This window comes from Amblyomma americanum, chromosome 4 (genome assembly GCF_052857255.1).
Source record: "Amblyomma americanum isolate KBUSLIRL-KWMA chromosome 4, ASM5285725v1, whole genome shotgun sequence".
NCBI classification, from domain to species: domain Eukaryota; kingdom Metazoa; phylum Arthropoda; class Arachnida; order Ixodida; family Ixodidae; genus Amblyomma; species Amblyomma americanum.
Window position 1 is genome coordinate 84,039,174 of NC_135500.1, and position 21,334 is coordinate 84,060,507.

The window sequence follows — 21,334 nt, forward strand, 5'->3', positions numbered from 1 at the left end:
TGCGGCGTCTCTCATAGGCTGTGTCGCTTTGAGACGTTAAACTCCGTAAAAAAAAAAAAAACATAAAACAAGTTCTCCAGTGCAAAACAGATCCCGCGATATTGTACACATATGCAGATGTAACAGGCATCACGATTGTGTGTTGTGATTAAGAGCACGAGTAAAGCTGATCTAGATTATAAACTTATATCGCTGAGAAAAGTGCGCGGCGAGCACACGTGTCAGGCAGCGCCTGACTGCTACGCGGCCAGCATAGATAGCTTAACCGTTCACACAAGGTCACTGCGTGAGCTCGGCGCGAACGCGGACGATGCATAGCAGCTGCTCTGTTTCATATTGGGCTGCGTCGCGCTCGCATTGGTGGTGTTACAGTCCTGTAGGCTAAATACTTTATTCCTTGACTAGACTGCGCTGGCGTGCTTCGTAAGTAACGCAGGGATTTCTTTTCGAGTATAAGCGATATTCTCCTTCAACCGAAGTTAAGAAGTTCGAACAATTTTCAGGAATTGAAAGCTATTTGAAAGTAGAAGGGGTCGCTGTCTATGTGATACGTAAGGATTTTTATTGTGTGCAATAGTTAATGCGGCAGTCATTCTGAAGTTCAGTGCTTTGCCACGTCGAGCACCATTTTGCTATGGTGAATGGGAATAGTGTAGAATTGGCTGGTCGTTTGGACTAGAAATGCCTTGGTAAAGTATACAGTCATCTGCTCAGAGTCGTGTTTTAACCTGGGTAACGTGAACAATGTCACTGTTAAATACTAATCAGTAAATGGCACCCAGGACAGGGCCCTGTGGAATGCGGACTTGATCAGAGAGAACAGCATGACCACTAGACACTGACGTCTGTACGAAAGATAGGCATCAATCCGAGGAAGTTTGGCAGTAATGTTTTAATATAGGTTTTAGCTTCTGCGATGATTTGTGATCGGATGCGTGGTCGAACTTGGATGTCTCAATTCAGTGCTGCCACCAAATAGTGAACAGTTGCAATCAGTTGTGTTATAGTGCGACCGACCGCGACGTAACCGGTTGTGGCGATTATCAAGTTCACCTCGAGAAAGTCAGTTATGTGTCTGCAGATTGCGTTCTATTAAAGTAAAAAAAGTGTACAAAACGGAAACTGGCATATAGGAAGAAAGTGCTGCCTGCTTTTGGAATTGGAGGAATTTTTGCAAATTTCCGATCGCTTGGAAGCTCTCAGCGTGTAAGTGATTTCATAAATATTATACTATTTCCCGCACCATTCACTCTATCATACTAGAAAGGCATTGGGTATTTCGTCAATGCCTTGCCACCTTTAGGCGCCTAAGCTGAACAGAAGAGCGAGCACACCTTCCGCACTTATTCAGATGTCCTTGTTTGCTTAAAATTCATGGCAGAAAACGTTCTGTTCAGCCGTCATCATGGTTGAATATCGAACAGAAGTACCGGTTAAGCGCAAATTCTATTTCTAGCTTCTCTTGCACGGGCGTGCTATCTTTATTAACACCAAAGCCCGACTTCTTACGAGACGCAGAACATCGCCAAACTTTTATGAAGATGAGTCAAGGAAATTTTTCATGCGCACGCTGTTAAAAGAGTGTTTAGCTTGACTAATAACGTTCCGTAACTTCTTTCAACAGTCCGAAAATCTTGTCGGCAGTGGTCGACGAAGAACGTTTTCCGTGCTGCCGTTTTGCTTTCTTGCGATGTCAGTGCACATTAAAGATCCCCAGGTGGTCGAAATTATTCCGGAGCCGTCCACTACGGCATCTCTTTCTTCATTTCTTCTTTCAATCCCTCCTTTATCCCTTCTTTTACGGCGCGGTTCAGGTGTCCGCCGATATATGGGACAGATACTGCGCCATTTCCTTTCCCCAAAAACCAATTATTATTATTATTATTATTATTATTATTATTATCTAAGCGCCAAGCGTGGAATATCTTTCATCCTGTCAGGATTGTTACTCGTAATATCTAGTTTTCTCGGCACGAAATCAGTTATGCAATGGTGCACTAAGTTCTTTAAAAAGTCTCAAATGCGCTCATCGGAGGTACTGTGTACTGCATACAAACACAAATGTGAAGAAAACAAAGTGTCTAATGCACGTACGAAAACGTCGATGTCACTTGAGTGAGAACAGGGGAGCGAGCAATCACCTATTTCTTATGAACCATGGAGGTAAGGTGAAATTCCGTAGTTAAACTTAAAATTTATGGTCTTATAATCTTTCCAAAACATCCACATGTGGCTTTCGACGTAGCAGGTTGTCGGTAACAGGAAAAAGGTAAAGAGGAGATTGCGATTCCTTTTGCACAAAGGTGGGAGGCCCGGGAACAAGTTCTGTCAGATTATGCAAGAGCACTACATTCACAATTACTTCACCTTTTTCTAGTGAGTGGTAAATTTTACACAGCTCAAGCCGTGAGGTATTTTGGTTGGTTTGGTTTATGGGGTTGAACGTCCCAAAGCTGCTAAGGTTATGAGGGATGCCGTAGTGGAGATCTCCGGATAATTTCGACCACCTTGGGTTCTTTACCGTACACTGAAATCGCACAGTACACAGGCCTCTAGAATTTCAACTCCCTCGAACATCGACCACCGCGGCCGGGATCGAACCCGCGTATTTCGGGTCAGCAGCCGAGTGCCACAGCCACAGAGCCACCGCGGCGGCCGTGAGGTGTTTTAACAAGGAGTGAAGATTCTGTGCGAACACAATAAAAGCCATAAACGAATGAACTAAACGTTGCCAAACACTGAATAGTGCAAGCGGGAATTGCAGTCCGAGTTTTAATTAATTTACTCTCATAAGTGGGAATAAATAGCAAATACCGCGGGGGGTTGTAAAAGCTCTAAACACAATAACCTGAAATATAACAAAGCCAGCGTTCGTTCTGTATCGCTGTCAATTAAGCGGTGGCTCTCCTTGATGCCGGGAACAAGACTAAAATGCTGCTGTAAGTAGAGAATTTTTTCTTAGGCAATTGACATTACGCTGTTTTTGTGTTCGCACTGTACAAAAATCCTGCATGCGCATTGAGTAAAAACTGCTTAAATTTAGAGTATATGTTGCCCACTTCGTTCCATCCTTGGCTTTCAAGAGCAACGTGTTCCGTCATTTATGAGTACGCTATTTATTTATTCCAGCCGATTCGCTGTTTAACTGTTTCGTTTTCAGAGATTTGCCTGCTTTAAATTTTATTTCCCTTCTACGTGATTCATCGCCCGTTATTATAATTCCTCTGTTGCTGTGGACGCATTTGTCTAGAATTGTTCATGGATCTTGCTCTGCTCCCAGGTCTGCTGTTACCCCGTTCCACATAAAAAACCGGATGAGCTGCACATGAAACACTGGCACGGAACCACCGTACATAGCGAACGTGTGTCGTCAGGTGACTACAGCCTTGCTGCAAGGTATCTGAATCCTGAGGTTCCGTCGAGTGTGATCTCGCCGAAATTTAATCTCAGAGTGTTAGACACAATGCCAACTGGCGGGTTACACGAAAGAAGTGCATTACCTTAAGGCGCTTCAGGGGACGGCGGAATCTTCCTGAGCAATCTAGGCTGGTGTTAGCAGAGGTAAGCAATTTACCAAGTAACTTCTACGACTACAAGAGCATCTAGCATTTTCGAGGCCACAGCTCTACCTTGATTACTTTAGCTATACACGTGCGTACCACCTATGCTAAATGTATCCAGGCGACGAAACGTTCCCCTCAACCGTGTAGTAAAGTCGTAACAGCAACCTTAAATACGAAGTCTCGAAACATGAATACAAGGGCTCCTCTTACTTTGCCCAGATTTATACCTTAAGCGATGCTAGAAGTGCTCCATTAAATTGCTAAAAAAATCCGTTGCGTGTTTAGTTGTTTTTGGCCTAGACGTTACAGATTTGCACAATTCCTCTGCTGCTTAGCTGCGGGGATCCGGAAAGAAATCCTGGTCGCGTTTTCCACATTTTGAGGGAGTCGTAATGGATAGGATAACTGGAGCCTAATTGAGGTCGGCCAGTTGGACGAACGAGATGTATATGATTATCGGAGGTTGCGTTTCTCGGTTTTCTGTGTGCATCCTATTGCCGCTTGATGACGTTCTTGACGCTTGATGACGTTGATGACGCTTTCTGCACCATCTGCTAGTGCGCATACACGGACACGCCGCTTGCTTTTCTCGTAATGGGACTAGTGGTGCTGTTGCATTAGAAGGCCACATGCATATCTGGACACGAACAAGCAGTTAACATGGATGCGAACAAGCATTAGGCTATGCTAAGAACGGGAGAAATATGCGCATGTTAACAGCTTGCAATAAGCCTTTGTAACAGCGTGATTTCCTTCAGCGAAAGCAAAGGTGCCTGTATGGTAACGCTCCCGTCACCATTTTTATTAATGCGAAATGCCTTCATAATCTCCCTTTCCGTCAACGTTTTGCTCTAGAGAAGAAAATAGGGTATGGGTTTTCAAATAATGGCTGGCAACGACGACCTTCACAAATTCACGCGGAGTGGCCGCCTTAATTGTTTGGCAAATCCAGGCTACGTCTGCATGGCAGCTTCATGATATATTAAGGCACAGACAATCGGCAGAGACAATTAAGACTGCTTACGTGTGGGAAGGTCTAAGCTCCCCGCTAACTTTGTGAATGCAGTTGCCGCGCGCTGCGGCGTGATGGCACTCGATTGCACGCAGCTGGCAATTCTACCTCAGCCAGGTTCCACGTAGCCGTCGCCGCAGCGCCGCCGCATCATATCTGTCCTGCGCGTTAAATTCGTGAAGGCAATCAACGCCTTCACGAAGTTAAGAGTATGGCGCGTTAGCTAATGGGTTAATAGATACATTAGAGTTGTCATACCTACGGCCGCCCAATTTCCCGTAGGAGCAGCCTGCCGTGTCGCGGTGCGGACAATAGGGAGTGTGTGACGCCGCAGGTTGCATTTGCCGCCGCCAGGCGCGCCACGCATCGGTGATTGAAGCTCGCGGGAGGCGGGTGCGGAGGGCAGTTTGGAAGCTCTGGCCGTGCGTGGCCCTTGCGTTTGATTAGTGTTTTGTTTGAAGTTTCGCTATGCACTTGCACAGCTGTTGAAAGCAAGTATGTTTGCGCCTAAGTGCCGCAAACAACTTACTTTTCGCGAAGAGAAGTGGCCGTCTGCAAGCTTCCTAGCGCTGACAGGCTGATACGTGGCTCATCATACATGGTGTCACACCCATGCTGAACCAACCTTACACGAACTCAGCTGTATACAAAACGAAAACACTGACAATTTTTGCCCTTTAAGGGACGTCAATTTTGCAATACAAAGCCTCGTTGGAACTGAACGTACATTTTCTTTCCAAGCTCCCCTCGATCACATGGCCAGAACAGAACATTATAAGAAAAGCTGAAGAGCCTTTTCGGCTTGTCGTTCAAATCCAAAAAATTCCCGGAAAGGAGAGGGAGAGAAATGGAAGATGCGGACAAAGTCTTGGGGACAAAAGTCACAAAATCCCGTGCACGCCTGCCAGCATAAAATCGTGAGACGAGAGGAGAGCTCTTCTAGAAGAAATGATGCATTTTCCCCTGGAAGATATATATATAGTGATTATTTATTTAAAATAACAAAAAGGAAGGTAAAAGATGTTTGCTCACCCCGGCATCTGCCATCACTAAACGGCGGCACCTGAGCTGGGGTAGCGGAAATATAGGATAGCAGGCAGTTTGAAGAAGTGAAACAAAAGAGGTGAGGGGATAGCAGGAAAGAGATAGGGGTGAGGGCAAATATACACTATTTACAAGTCAAATGTTCAGGCCCCGCGCGTTCAGCCGCCGCGGCCGCCGGGCGGGAGAGGGGGGTGTCGCCGATGAGGAGGCGGCCGGCTTCGTTGGGCAGGAGGCGGCCGGCTGCGTTGGGTCTCCGCGTCGTCTCCAAGGGGGGAGGTGCCCGTGTCGTCACCGCCAGGCACCGCCTGGAATGTAGATGGCTGCGCGCGTGCGCCAACAAACCGAAACCACCGCGACACACGCGCACAGCACTTGTACACAACAGCTGGTGTGGGGCGGCCAGCTGTTTTAAGCGTCCGAGGTAGCACAAGCGGAGCGTTCCGTCACTGCCTAACACTACCTGGCGCAGAACAGACGGGACGTCAGGCCCGTCTGTTCGAGAAAAGCACACAAGCTCACCATTGTTCGCTCACGGGTGCGCGCACTGCCCTGCGGCCACAACAGCGTCTTGAGCGAGTCTGGTAGGATGCCCAGCGCCCTGTAGGCCGCGAGCATATCACGACGAGCGTCAGCGAACGCGGTGCAGCGAAGTAGCAGATGTTCCAGTGTCTCCACTGCACCGCATCTAACACACACTTCGCTCGTCGCTAGTCCGTGGCGCACCCGTCGGTCCCCAGGCCACACGCAACCGATGCGCGCGCGGAGGATCATTGCGCGTTGCGCCCGCGAGAGGGCGCGGCAGCCGTTGATGCTTGGAATGCGCTCACCTCCCGCGATGCGTGGGTCGGGGTGCTGCTGTCGGAGATGATCATAAATGACCGCTCGCACGTCCTCCAGCGCTAGCGGGGGATAGCTCGGAGGTAGTTGGTGTGCGGCGGTCGCAAGTTCGTCGGCCTCCTCGTTTCCCGCGATGCCGCAGTGACCGGGCACCCACTGCACGCGCACAACACATCCTTGCTGTGCAAGGCGCTCGATGTTTGCGCGAATGCCGCGCACTAGGGGGGTACCGCGGCCGATGCACTGTAGGCGGGTGAGGGCGGTGCGGGAGTCGCAGAGCAGAGCACTCCTGGGTGGCGGAGGTGCGATGGAGAGCAGCAGGTCCAGGCCCAGGTTTATCGCCATCAGCTCCGCCGTGGTAGAGGATCCCAGGAAGTTGGCGTGGGTCTGGCTGTGCAGTCGCAGGGCTGGGATGGTAGCCGCCGCTGCGATGGAGCGGCTGTCGCGGACCACTGAGCCGTCTGTGTACACGAGGACATGGCCCTGAAGATCCTCGTGAATGACGGCTCTGGTGAAGGAAGATCTCCACGAAAATTAAATTCTGGACAGATGACAACTCGAGAACGATGCATCAGATGCCCGCCAGAGGCCGTCCAGCCAATGACATCAACCGATACTCATGATGTAGTGGTTAATCTCCTTGGACTCCCAGGGGCTGGCAGTTGAAAGGGGATTGACCATGGCTCAACCGGATTAATCGCGATGTCACGAAAATCAGTCAGCGCCATTGGCTGGCCTGCTTGGAGGGGCACCTGTCGCTTCTTTCTTGAGTTGTATCCGACTAAAGCTACCATTTTTCGGTATCTTGCTTATGCTCGTTTCATTAATGCGCACGTATAAGCGCTAAACGGTATTTAGAATAATTTTATCGCGTGTTTGGAGGTATTCCATGCTGCTGCTGCGTGCTGCTGTTCACCACTCTAGCGAAGAGCCGAACTTGTGCTGCGCTGTACTAGACTGTCACCAAGAACGAAAGAACGTCCCTGGGATATGTTTTCTTGTATACGCACTCCCTGTAGTGTTACGTTTCTGCCATATCCTTCACTGGCTTTTCGAGGATGCCCGAAAGCCGTTGCGTGCCGATCGTTTTGCAAATCTAATGCTCCAAAAAACCTTGACATTTCTCACCATGAACTGCCGTCGAGCGTATACGTTGAGAATGTCTGGCATCGCAAAATTCGCGGCAAGGCCGATACAAGGCCAGCCAATGGCTGGAACGCTCCATGGCAGTTATGTTCTGGTTACGTTTTAAAGAGGAAGAAAACAGGAAAGGAATGAAGCACAAAATACTGAGGCCAACGGCTGTTCCGACAGTTTAAATTTGTACCCGACAGAAACACAACCGCCGCCTTCCAAGAACCGGAAAATGGTGACCTGACGCTCTCGCATCTCATGCGAGCAGTGCAAACAAGGTATACCTAAAGCAATGAAGATGAGGATGAACGTAGACATGCAGCTGTGACTGTGGAAGAAGAGGAAAGGGAACATAGCAGAACGGTCCCGGGTGTAGCGGAATGCTTTGCTGCGGACGAATGTTGCGGCATCGAAGTATGTCGGCTAACAGACTAAATAAAGAATAAAAGTAAAAAAAAAACTGAGTCCTGTGCTAATGAACAATAGCTAGTCACTTGGCTCCGAACCTATAAGCGCTACTTGGTTTAAGTTATTTCAGAAGAGCTAAATAACTACTCGCTGTCTTTTATAGACGTCCGCCATAGTCAAATATAGGCATCTCGGCATATCTGATAACATGCTTTTGCCTAAAAAGTATGTAAGTACGTTCTCAGCAGAACCAAATAAAACACAAAACTTTAGCGAGCGTATCAATACATAATACAACGCGTTAAGTTTCATCGTCTGCAGAATTTCACGCGCAGTAAAAAGTAAATGTCCATACGAATATCAACCGCGGCCACTTTCGGGTTCATTGTTTATTCTTATGCTTACAAAAGCTTGGCATATAAGTAACTCGGCTAGTTGCCTATTCTTAATGATTCCAAGTATCAAGCTTCATTAATACCAATCATCATTAATCCACAAGAAACCATTTAAACGACAAATGATCTTCAATTCTAAAATCGCAGGGAACAAGGCGACCCAAGCAAGCCAGTGGGTTCGCGTAGAAATGCACTTTCATGGTGTCGCTTTAACTGCGATATTCACAGGAGTCAATCCGGCAGAGCTCTTTGTAGGCGGCATGTTTGCTTTAGGATCAGGTTCAGTGCCTGTCATCCTTTTCGATCGACGTAAAGGACTTGTTAAGCTCTATCCCTCAAGAAGAATTGGTTCTGGCATTAAAGAGGCCACTGAAGCCCACAGTGATCTGCATTTTAATACCAGTGGCGGTGTTTCGTTCAGTGGGTTCCTTGAGTTACTAAACGATGACCGTAATTTATCTCCTCTGTTTCGAAAGAGGAATATTTGTCCAGAAATGGAGTATTTGTTGAGTCCTACATCGTCGCTGATCTGGGTGACGTGCTTCTCGTGTCTAAGGAACAAAGTATGTCCCTGCTCTTAGAAGACATCCCGGCAGCAGTCGTCGATGACTGCCGTGTCTTTTTTAATCATATCCGTGAACCTTTGAGGACCGGCGTATCTCACGTTGAAGAGGTTATCCGCGGCGCCTTTGCACTTAATTAATTAATTGCCATGAAAACACTGGCCAATTTCTAGACCAAAGGCTGGTGTTTCATTGCGCCCATGGTTGCTGAATCTACCTGTTGATCATAGCATTAAGCTGCCTAAACTGGCGAAGTAAAGCACTGTGAAAATGCTATTGTAGCGAAAGCTACATTGGCCACGAACTGGCAGTTTCGCTGTGCTCGCAGTCCACACCGTGATCGCACCGCGCCACGTGACCAACGGCGTGACTGGTCACGTGACCATCCACGGCACCGCGCCGCCGGCAGCTGCTCCGCACCATGTGACCGACAACGTGACCAACCACCTGGTCGGTGGTGGGAGCCACTCAGGTCCCCGCACACTCACTGAATACAAATGAACCTTGTATCGAGGCTGGGAATCGAGCCAGGGCCTTTTGCGTTCTAGGCAGAGACGCTACCATTCCGCCACGACAGCTCAAGGTTTAATCACGAATAAAGGTTCATGTAGTGAATGCGCACCTTTCATATATGGACTCTTCCGAATCAGATGTCGCCGCGCTCTCGCTACGTATATCCTGGCTTAAAAGAGCTAGGCCATCATCAATTTTTTAATGCCCTCAGTAGGTCGCGCATCCATTCCATCCGTGGCAGGGAAACAAAGTGCACTTAGAGAACCAGCTTCCATGCACGGATCCGTCGCAGGGCGCTCCTCCCAGAAATGAGAAAGAAGCATAAAGAATGCGCACCGTCATTTCTTATATTCACATTTTCTCCCACCGTCTAAAATGAATTGGGCAACGCGCCAATGTGGACGTGATGTTCTCCGCACATAGCAAGCTTTCTAAGCCTTGAAATCTCGTCAACCGGCTTTGCAGAGAGGAAAGAGCATCTACCACAATTTACAGATTGCAGTTCATGCCGTGCGCTATCGGAGTTGTCTCCACTTCCTTAAGCTATTGCGCGTTCATTATTGGCCAAACCGGTAAGCGCTCTGTTTAGCGCCTTAGAGAGCACAAATATTAAACGCACGAAACGATCCCTTGGCACTTCGGTGTCCACTGCATCGATTTCGCTTCCCTGCCGTCCTTCAGAATGTGGCATAAAACAGGAATTAGAATGGGAACCCCTTGAAGTAAGAAGGAGGAAGCTAAGGCTTAAATTTTTTCATAATATATATTACAACATGATTGCTATTCCTAGGGAGAAGTACATTTTTCATTGACACTACACATCCGAGCGGGTTGATCATAACCATAAAGTGAGCGATTTCAGATCAAGAACCAATTTGCTCAAGATGTTTTTTCGTCACACTGTTTGAGAATGGAATGCTTTGTCTTCATTTCTTTTTAATATTACTTACAATGAAGCGTTTGCCTTGTCGTTGTGACTTCCCTTGTAATATTTCTTTTTTGCTTTGCACAACCTACCGCACCCCCCCCCCCCCCCCCACTGTAATGCCACTGTGATGCGGTGGGTAGATAAATAAATAAATCAGTTACATTATCAGAAAGAGCGGCAGGCGACTTATAAGAGAGAGGATAGAACCCTTCAAAGCGAACAGAGCCAACGGCCGCTGTCTGACCGCCGCCTTCACTGAGAGGGAAGTGGAGTACCTTGTGCTACCGGGATGTTCGTCAAACATAGGTTTTTGTCCCATTGCCTTCCATGACATTATTTTTTCTTCCTCAGTCGTCAGAGGTTTTGCACCTCTAGAGATGTGTTCTGTCGTGGTCTGGCCCCCCACCCATGGTATTGTTTTCAACTTTCTTTTTTCAGGTTTTCTTTCTGCCCCGTCCACTCCTTTCTTATGTATATTTTCAACAAAACTGCCTTAACCTCGGTTTTTTCCCGGCCTTTATCTCTCCCCCGCATCACCGCATCCCGATTATACGTCATTGCGCTATGGTTAGCGCGCGTTTGCCTGCGTGCTATCTCCGCTGTGCTCACAGATGGCTTTCGCTCTCAGCGTCTCGGATATTTACCCCGAGGTGCCTAGCTTAATTTGGCGACGCTTTGTTGCGACTGGCCTTTCAGGAAAAGTTCCACTCGCGTGAGGCTCCCATACTTTTTTCTGTTTTTTGTTCTTTTTGTTTTTTGTCGCCCCTGCACAGGCACGTCCTTTGTCGCCTTCCACGTTTCCACCCCTCGCGAAAAAATGCTCAGTTTAAAGTTGACGTGAAAAAAAAAAACAGCGAGAAAAGACGCCAGACCAGAGGAAGACGCACACAGACTGTCGCCGGACTTTCAACTGAATTTATTAAGGTTCCACCACGTAATTATAGCCACTACTTGCGCAGGCGCACATACATGCCACATTCAACAAAGTCCGGACGTCATTGCTAACCAGATAAAAAATTCCATTTTTTGTCAGCGAGAATAACATATGGGTCGCTGATACAAACACGCTCGTTCTTTTTTATTAAAAACGCTTCTAACAACTCGCGCTCGTGCCTGGTCTTCCCGCGGCCAATAATGGTAGCATTGTTCAGCAAAGCTGAGCAATTTTGGCACTCCTTGACATGTATGGCCAGGTTGCTCCCTGTACCTAAGCGCAGCGTTCTGCCATGTTCCCTGAGTCGCTCGTTCAAACATTGCCCCGTCTGCCCAATGTAAATTTTCCCACAAGAGGTAGGGATAGAATATACTACCCCCACAGCACACTTCGTGAACTTTGTTTGGTGCTTAGTTTTGCAGGCAGGTTCTCGCTTGGAGCCGGAGATACGGACGCAAAGGCTGGAAAGCTTTCGGGGGGCCGAAAACACCAAATTCACTCCAAATTTTTGGGAAACCTTTTTCAATCCATGCGAAATTCCATAGTAATAAGGAATCACCTCAAAGTTCCTTGTCCTCTCTGTTGGGTGCTCGGTATTGGCAGCAGGCTTCTTCATTTTCTTGCCCAAGGTTTCAGCGACCGCCAACAGCAAAGAGGAAGGAAACCCAGAGGCCTCTAGTCGAACCACCTGCTCGGCAAGTCTCTGCTGCATGGCATGCGGGCAACTTTTTCTCAGTGCATTTGAGAAACACAGGTTGGCAATGCCACGTTTTACCAGCTTCGAGTGAGCGGAAGCATAAGGCAAAAGCGCCTTTTTAGACCGAGAGGCATACTTCCAGCAAACGTGTGCGTCAGCTAAAAACTTGAGTTCTAAATCTAGAAACCTAATGGTGTTGTCAGAGGGTAAGTCTTTGGTGAAGACCATGTTCTTTGAACAGGCACTAAAAACATTTAAAATCCGGTCCGCCACAGAGGTTAGCTGGTCAGTTGATGATAAGTTTAAAATGATTAAAAAGTCATCCACATATCGAAAAAATTTTACAACACGCTTGTCTTGAAGTGCTTTCTGCAGTGACGAATCGAACTTGGCCAAAAAAACGTTACACAGTACAGGCGCTACACTCGATCCTATGCAGATGCCTTGCCTCTGTACAATGTAGTTGTCACCGTGCTGTATGATAGTGGACCTTAGGTACACGCTCAGCAGTTCCAGGAAACAGTCGAGTGCTATTCCGCATTTGTTCTGGAATGCAACAATCCCGTTGGTCTCAATCACATCGCGCACTGCTTGTAGAAGCTCGTCCTGCGCTATTGAAGAAAACAAGTCCTCTATGTCAATCGAGAATGCAGCATTGGCGCTGGGAAAACCGTCGCTGAGGCTTTCCACCACGGATGTCGAGCTCCGAACTGCAAACGGATCCGGCGGAACCTAAGGCGCGTTGCAAAAACAGACACCATCTTCTGCCTAGAGCCTTCTTCAGTCACGATGGCTCTAAAAGGATTTCCCAGCTTATGAGTCTTAGCCGTGAAAAACACACGCAAGACATCCTGTTCACATTTGCGGATCTTTTTCCAATCTAGACAAATTTAGCTGGTTGAGCAGACGGAGGGCTAGAGCTTTCGCCTTACGAGGTTTTAAATCCCACGGCTTGAAATTTTTCTCGATCGCTTCGTTCGCCTTCTTTTCACACAATGAAGAAGGAAGCACGACAAACCCACCTTCCTTATCCGCCTGTAGAAGACTGAGGTTGTTCTGTTTGAAGTGGGCAATCAAGGGTCGCAGGTCTTCACTCTTCTTATTGCTTCCCCATGTCTTCTCCAGGCATCCAACGCCTTCGGACACACAGTAGGTCCTCTCTTCTGGTGGGGTCCTCCTGGCGACTCTGTGCACAGCTGCTAGAAGCTCGTGTTTCTGTGCTCGTGGTTCCAGGCTGAACTTTGGGCCCATCTTCAAAATGTCATCCAAGGCTGGCGGAAGGCAGGCTCCGTTTAAGTACGTGACCGGAGTGCCAGCTGCATCCTTCTTGGGTTTCTTCGGCACACTTCTCCGGAGCTCATTCCAGTAAACCTCGATGAGTATGGCAGAGAGGCGACGATGCTCTCTTAGCTTCTTTGGAGCCACCCACGGATGCTCGTACTGCTGGCAGAGATGGCGCAACCAGTCCTGTAGGTGCCTACTTTGTCGGTGAAGCTCGGACTTTAGAATCTTACAAGTGCGCTTCCAGTGTCCTGTAGAAGGCAGAAGGGGGCCAAACAGCTGTTGAATTTCCAAAGGCGGGATGCCAATCTTGAGGCAATAGGACATGAAGCGTGCCCTACAGGTACTGTCCGTGTCTCTGTGTCCTGACTCTCCAATTTATTGAATCTCTTCACTTTCCTTTCGAGATCTAGCTGGAGCGTTCGCGCGTGTTAATTTATGTTGCCCTTTTTAAAAACTGCGCCGACGCGGCGGCGGGAAAAGCGCGAGCCGGGCAGATTGCATGGTGGGCGTAAGTGCTTTTGAAGCGTGTGAGGTCAGCCAGGGATGAGGCCAGAAAGGGAGCCCCCGGCCGAGGTCTGACACGTCAAATGCGATGACAGCGGTGCCAAAACTTCAAGGACCAAACTTATCTACATCCGTGACATCACTTTGGCCCGACAACCAGTATCTGCAGCCCGGTTAGCCCGGCAGCCACTCGGCACATCGGCCAGTTTCCCCTCCGCTCTCTAGAACTCTTTTAACGCGAGAGCATTAGCACACCCCTGTCGGAAAAAAATGTCCGGCGTCGGCGTTGCCCACTCTTTGAAACATCGCTGACGGAGCACGCAGGCGGAATGAGGCTCCTGCAAAATAGGTCACGTGACTTCGTGACGTCATCAAAACTGTGCGCAACGTGACAAGGGCGATCTGCCCACCGGATTGTGAGCAAACTGCCCACCGTGGCAGGTGACAGTTAAATGAATTATTGATAGAGAGAGGTTGCTCGGGAACAGCAATCTGTGTCTCACAAGTCCCTACGGTGGCTGTGCTTGAAACATCCATCTGTCGGGGCAGTGGCTGATGGCTTAATCACTGCACCGCTACGCCAGTATAGGTGTGAGGACTCGCGCCCGTGTGCTGTGCGATGTCAGTGCACGTTAAAGATCCCCGTGTGGACGAAATAAAGCCGGAGACCTCCACTACGGCACCTCTTTCCTCCTTTCATTTCTGACTCCCTCCTTTATTCCTTCCCATATAGCGTGGTTCGGCTGTCCACCGAGATACGTGAGACAGTTACTGCGTCGTTTCCCTTCATCAAAAACCAATTTTTGCATTCAGCAACCTATGAAATCAAAGTAGACAATGACTGATTCCACTTATTCCAAAATGTCTATTTAAAAGCCTACCAGAAGGTCTGTTTCCTGAGGAGGAAGTTGCCGAATGCGACTAGAGAAACTAAATTGATTGCGTACAAGACGTTCGTGCGGCCAATCATAGAGTACGCAAGTGCAGTGTGGAGTCCTCATCAAAGGGGTTTAAAACGGCAACTGGAAAGATTGCAAAGGATGTCCGCACGTTTTATATGCTCTAAATACCGCCGCACTGATTCAGTCACAGCAATGCTAAAAGAGTGTCAGAATCACTAGAAGTAAGAAGAACAAAGCAGAAATTGAAACTTTTTTTTCTGATAATGAATGATAAAGTCAAAGTTAATAAACATCACTATGTTACACCTCCCCTGAAGCGTTGCCCTCGGAAAAATCACAGTAAGGTATTACAACCTATTATTACACGTACTGATGTCTATCGCTACTCCTTTTTTCCCGATGCTGTAGAAATTTGGAATCAACTACCAAGTGACGTTGGGGACCAAACAGATGTAGAAAAATTTGTGATAGGTGTGAACGCATTCCTGGAAGATTGCTGTGCAAATCTGTAATTCTGTGCATTTGAGTGTTTCTTTTTTTTAGCGAAGAGAATTGCACTTGTGTCTGTATATGTTTCCTTCCCTGTAATGACCCTCATGCAGAGGGTTAACAGTATGAATAAATAAATAAAAAAAGGACATTAATTCATTAGCGCTATCGCTTCATACCCTTAAGGCGGAGCTTAAGTGTCCGCTGCAGTAATTTTTGTCTGGTAGATAGATGTCTATATCCTGTGCGGTGCTTTTGTATTGATTCGTTCAGTCTGGTTGCGTTGTGTACGTTTAATGCACCTTTCTTATATCATTACGACGGTGTTAATTACCCAGCACCCCGTATTTCTATAACACTTTGCAATTCCTCAGTCGTGTATGCTTCAGTGACTGGTCTTTCGGTAATCACGTTGTTAATAGTAAATGTCTACCTGGTAGTGTTTTGTTTCAACTTAAGAGTAAACTGTTTTGTTATCCAACCTGCCTTTTGCGCTCCGTGGCTTCTTACACCCGCTGATCAGACTTAACCACTAAAACCGGTCAGCGCTGTGAATCCCTTCTGTTGGACGCGATGTGGAGTAGTTTCTCGCCGTGCAAACTCTAAAGTTACGAAATCTGCATCAGTAGACTGAGTGGCCTAGTTAATTACAGCGATGTCTCTTTTACTGTTAGCATGGAGAATGTCCTCGCTGAAATTCTCCCGGAACCCGCCTATATTTCGCTGCTTATTGAATATCGAGGACTATTCTGCATTTTTCACTCACAGTTTATTTTAGCCGCTGCCTGGGGAATTACTAGACTGACCCGGATCTTGCCAGTGCATGGCTGTGTCAGCGAGCACACGCCGACAGATCTTGGAGAGAGACGTTTGAATCTGCTCGGTTTTGTGTTACTGCCCGCGACAGCACGTTTGAAATCACATTAAAACTGCTAAATAAAGACCGTCATCCGATTGCTGTACGGGCAGCCGTCTGTTCAAAGAGAGTCGTTAATAGACTCTTTTCACCTCCGAAAAACACCTCTCTACGCTAGAAAAACACTTTTGAAGAAGGGAACATTAGTTTAGGACCATTCGTGTCTTTAAACGCATACTACGCAATAGACAAGCGCTTATGCTTTTCATCTGCACAGAAATGGGGCCAGTCCGGCCATGGATTCAACCCTAGAGTTCGTACTCATTAACGAAAAGGAAATGTGATTCTTATGGAAGTTTTAATATTTAGACAACGGGGCCATAAAAATGATTAATTATAAATCTGTAGGCAATGCAAAGTTTTTGTCGCTACCCTTTTTATTCGGCATTCGGAGTACCGGAGGGATTCACAGACAAGGTCACTGTTAAAAAAACTGAACAAGTGATCTGCCTTGTCTTCTTTTCTATTTGACAAAGCAATTTTATAGCGCCAACAATAGCTGTGTCATTAGAACAAACAGCTGTTCCATCCTGGAGAAGCCAACACCTGCTAACCATAGGTGATGTTGGGGAGGGGGGGGGGGACCTCCCTCCCTCCACCTGCCAGTGTAGAGAGAGGGAGATCCTCCTGTGCACATGTAGGAGAGAGGCCTAATAAATACTCTGCCAAAAATGAAATGAAGACAGAATGTCTCAGCAAAATTAAATGTGCCTGAGACGGGGAGCAGAAATTGCTGAAGGGAAGCAATGACGTTCAAGAGCTAGCGTGCAGCGAATGCTATTGCATTTCCTCCACATCAATCCAAGTGATCGCAACGAAACAAGAGCAAATGTGTCAGCGTACCTAAGTCGCATTTAGTGTAACCAGATAAATAGATGGGCAATTTTTGTCAAGTGTTGCTGCAATTTCAGCATTTATGACGACCACGTATTGTGCAGCTGGAGACTTCTTGCACACATCAATTTACCTCCTGATCTGCTGCGGGAGCAGGCGCGGACCTTGGTCGGGTATTGATAACGTAGCGCGCCAGGTCCAGGTATAGACTTGAAGAGGTTGGCCAGGGCCAAGATTGGGCTTTTAGTTTCGGGCCAGGGCCGAGCTCGGGCCTTAGAATACAACCTGCACAGTACTATAGCCGCTACACAGCTATTATAAGTAGTGACAAGGATATTAACAATAAATCGAAGTTAGAAGTTATAACCGAAAGCTCGACAATTACAATGACTGCCTCCTCTTCTATGAGGCCTCCCGAGGCCAGTACGTATAATCATCAAGGAAGAGTTTCATTTTATGTGGGCAGCATATTTCAAGGGCTTAACCCGGCGACAAAGCAATATAGGAGAGAGTATGCTGGTGCACTAGAATGGTGTGCTTTCCTGACACTGCCATCATTTACTGTGACAAGCAAGGTCTTTAAATTCTGGAGAACCACGGCGTATCTTTCTTTACTGGATCACATACCGGTGCATTCGACATTCCGGCGTCTTTTAACAGAGTGCACTAGAAATGGATTTAAGGAAAACGAATACCACGGGTGGAGAATTCCAGGACCCGTGGATTGTGAAAACACTGGTACAAGACAAGAGAAGAACAGCGACCATCTTGACCTAGAAGGACGATTCTTCCAGTCGGAAGTTTCCCTAGTCGGGCTCTGGCGACACAATGAGCAAAGGCTGTTTGCCAAACTTCGCGTCGAGACACTCGAAAAGCGGACGCCTCTGTTCTCTGGCCTGTTGCAATCGCTCTGACATTTTCAGTTCAGTGGCAGCGCCGGCTGCACAAGCAGGACAATTTCCCGCAGCTGTACGCGATACAGGACAGAAGAGTGCCTAATAACATTGAGGGAATAATTAGCACTGCATTGATTCTAGGAGAGTGATTGAGCGCTACTTATTTTCACAGGAGCGCCCAGACATATATGACAGGACGGGCGCTGGCCTCATTTAAATTTATTGATGTACACGATCGTATATCTATTTAGAAGGAAGGCACCGAGTGCACGCGCATTTCATGAGCGCAAACGCTACAATATTACAATACTGTCTAGCCTAGTTAATCTAGTTTTTATTGTGGAGATAACTGCGCATGTGCTCACTGCCTTTCTTCTAAATAAATTTCCGAGTGGGTGTACCAATAAACTTTGTTGTAGTCAGCACCCGTCCTGTCATGTCTTTCCGTGCGCTCGTCCGAAATTAGTTGCTCTCTATTACTATTCTTGTAACGCCAGAGCATCCGACCCAGGACCACTAGTGCATCTATATCGCCCTACATTCACCGAGCATTCAAGGTAAACTGCCCAAATACAGAAATGCTGTAGCCTAGAGTGAACGACAGTGTCGAGCAGCTGATGCGATAGCGGATGCGAGGGGAACAGTAACATCACGATGCTGCCGCGAGGACAGCCGGTAAGGTGGCTCAGCATACGGTCTGAGGGCGGCCTGCAGCTGGCGGCGGAGAGTGCTTCGCATCTTTCAATGCAGAACCCTGATGAGGATCACATACCTTAGAGAGGGGAGGGGGTGATAAAAAGAGAGAAAAATAATAGCGCCTAGCCCGCATCGCCAACTGGCACAAGGGGCAAGGTAAGAGTCGTATTGAGAGAGAAATAAAAAACGGCTCCGATAGCTGACACTACCACGTGATGCTACAGAGAGGACACGGCCTTCCCGCAGTCTGGAGTCCCATCAGCTACTAAACCTAGGCGAGGTGCAACCAGGCCAGACACGAGGCCAAAGCCGCCAGCATTACGTTTTAGGCAGAAGTGATTCTGCAGCAGCAGTGGCCAACATTCAGTTTGCGCGCGCAGGAGGATGTTAAAAATAACGAGGGTGTTCCGACTGGCGCGAGCTTGAGCCACAAAGCGCGCTTTGGAGGCGCGTATTGCGAAGAGTCAAGGCCCGCCAGTCTTGTTTCGAAAGGTTATGAGCCATAAAGTGGAAGCAAGTCTCAATCCTCACTTGCCTACCTAACCTTCATAGATGTCAGCCCGCACCGATCGCCACGAACTGGGTTTTGGTCTTTGGCACACAAGTAAAATTTAGGAATATTTTAGTCCTTTTCACAAGCATCACTGATGTAACTGCTTTAAAACCACCGTCGAAGGTTGCTGTATTTATTAATTGTTACCTCCCTGCGCCTCTTTATCTTTGCTCTTTACCAGACCAATCTTTATCGCATTTAGGCACTGAATGGAATGCAATAAATGACGAATGTAGCCTGTAAAGCACAAATTATCTTTTTCGAAGTTGCTTGCTAAAGTTCAATAAAGAATATCGGGGATAACCGATCGGAGACAAAAAAAAAACTGCTGAGATAGAACCGCTGATGCCATGTTTTTCCTAAGCGACATTTAGCATAACAACAGAAATTAACGAGCGCGTGTGATGTCAAGATTGCTTCTTCCACAGTGCACAAGCTCGAAAAAATTTGGTCTTTTTGGAAAGACAACATAAAAACTTTGTGGAATGCGGAAAGAAGCTCGCGACATTATCACACTAGGTTTCAAGAGAGACGCATGCGATTCCTCAAACATGCAATAGTGACTACATTGGCTAAGCCAATGGAAGTTTTATACAGTGCGCACGCAGATGAGGGATTCGAAGTAGTATAAACGTTCACTAAGCGTACCCACAATCACACTCTGGCTTTAGTACTGTGATCAGACTGTGAAACGCGGCGAGACGCCATTCGGAAACAGCTAACAAGCGTGTTTAAACTGTCGTGCGCGATGCAGTCTATAGATAGGCTGCTATAAGTCGCCGTCGCCAGCTTGCCGTTCACCATCAAACACGGATGCACGTACAGTTTAGTCGCCTGTCTCGGGGAGAGCTGAACCACGTCATCTCTTGCTTGCAGGGGTTCAACCCAGCGCGCTCAGTGAAGATGAATGTCCGCATCGAGGACAGCGTTGTCCATTCGGCCTACCCAAGCATCGAGATTCCCGTCTGCTCTTTCTACGACCTGGCCAGGGAGAAGCTTCTAACCAAGCCAGACCAGACAGCGCGGGTGAGCACGGATCTTAGCAGCCCCTAAGCAATCTATTCACAGCCGTGCTTAAGAGTCAGAATGCGTGTGTCGCGATATGCATTTTCGATTTCCTCGATTTGCTTCCAGTTGTTTTTTTTTTTGCTCATATTTAGGAAGACATGCGTAAACCACAGGCAACTGACTCCTTGAGTTACTGACGATATAATAAGTACAAAGTAAACAAGGGAAGGAAAAGTCTCAGGGTGTTTTCCACCGTTTCGACAAGAAGAGAATTCCTCTTGTCGAAACTTTGGCAAAAAACCTGAGGCTTCATCCTCGCTGTCTCTGGGCTTTCAATAAACGTATTTACTTGCCCTCTCGCTACCATGGACTGAAGGTATAATAGCTATACTTGTTTCTCCGTTTTTTATTTTATGGGACTACGTTATAGCTGCTTCGTCCACTATGGTTGAATGGAACTCAAATGAGCAGTGATGCAATTCCCGCATTCATAAATTCCTCACACTTTACCTCTCCGACAAAGAAATCCTGTTAATAATAATAATAATAATAATAATAATAATAATAATAATAATAATAATAATAATAATAATAATAATAATAATAATAATAATAATAATAATATAATAATAATAATAATAATAATAATAATAATAATAATAATAATAATTATAATAATAATAATAATAATAAAATTGGTTTTGGGGGAAAGTAAATGGCGCAGTATCTGTCTCATATATCTTTGGACACCTGAACTTTGGACACCTGAAGGACGAAGAGGTGCCGTAGTGGAGGGCTCCCGCATAATTTCGACCACCTGGGGATCTTTAACGTGCACTGACATCGCACAGCACACGGGCGCCTTAGCGTTTTTCCTCCATAAAAACGCAGCCGCCGCGGTCGGGTTCGAAGCCGGGAACTCCGGATCAGTAGTCGAGCGCCCTAACCACTGAGCCACCGCGGCGGGTCGAAATCCTGTTAATGTTTTCTTTTCGTTGCCTTGTTTATGTAGTCAAGGATTAAACGGTTACTATTCCTTGCTAAAGGAATGTGCAAGCAGAAGGGCCTGCGGCTCTTTGAAGGCAGTGATATCGCCAAGATCCGGTTGCCGACAGTGGCGCGCAACGCAGCGCGTGTTACTACGATTCGATCTCCTCCCCAGTCGCAAGCCGTTATTCCCTAGTTTCAGGAAAAGCGAGCAACGGCGAAGCCGCAAGATTTGCG

The 21,334-nt window shown here is 47.2% G+C and overlaps 1 protein-coding gene across 1 annotated transcript in view; it reads left to right on the forward strand.

Moving 5' to 3' along the window:
• Nucleotides 1-325: 325 nt before the first annotated feature.
• The window catches only part of LOC144128106 (uncharacterized), a 92,785-nt gene continuing 71,776 nt past the window's right edge, over nucleotides 326-21,334 (forward strand). Inside the window, exons 1-3 of the mRNA XM_077661186.1 lie at nucleotides 326-423; nucleotides 3,281-3,396; nucleotides 19,979-20,128. Coding sequence (XP_077517312.1) covers nucleotides 20,006-20,128 — 123 coding nt within the window. The 5' untranslated portion in view covers nucleotides 326-423; nucleotides 3,281-3,396; nucleotides 19,979-20,005. The remainder of the gene's footprint in view (nucleotides 424-3,280; nucleotides 3,397-19,978; nucleotides 20,129-21,334) is intronic.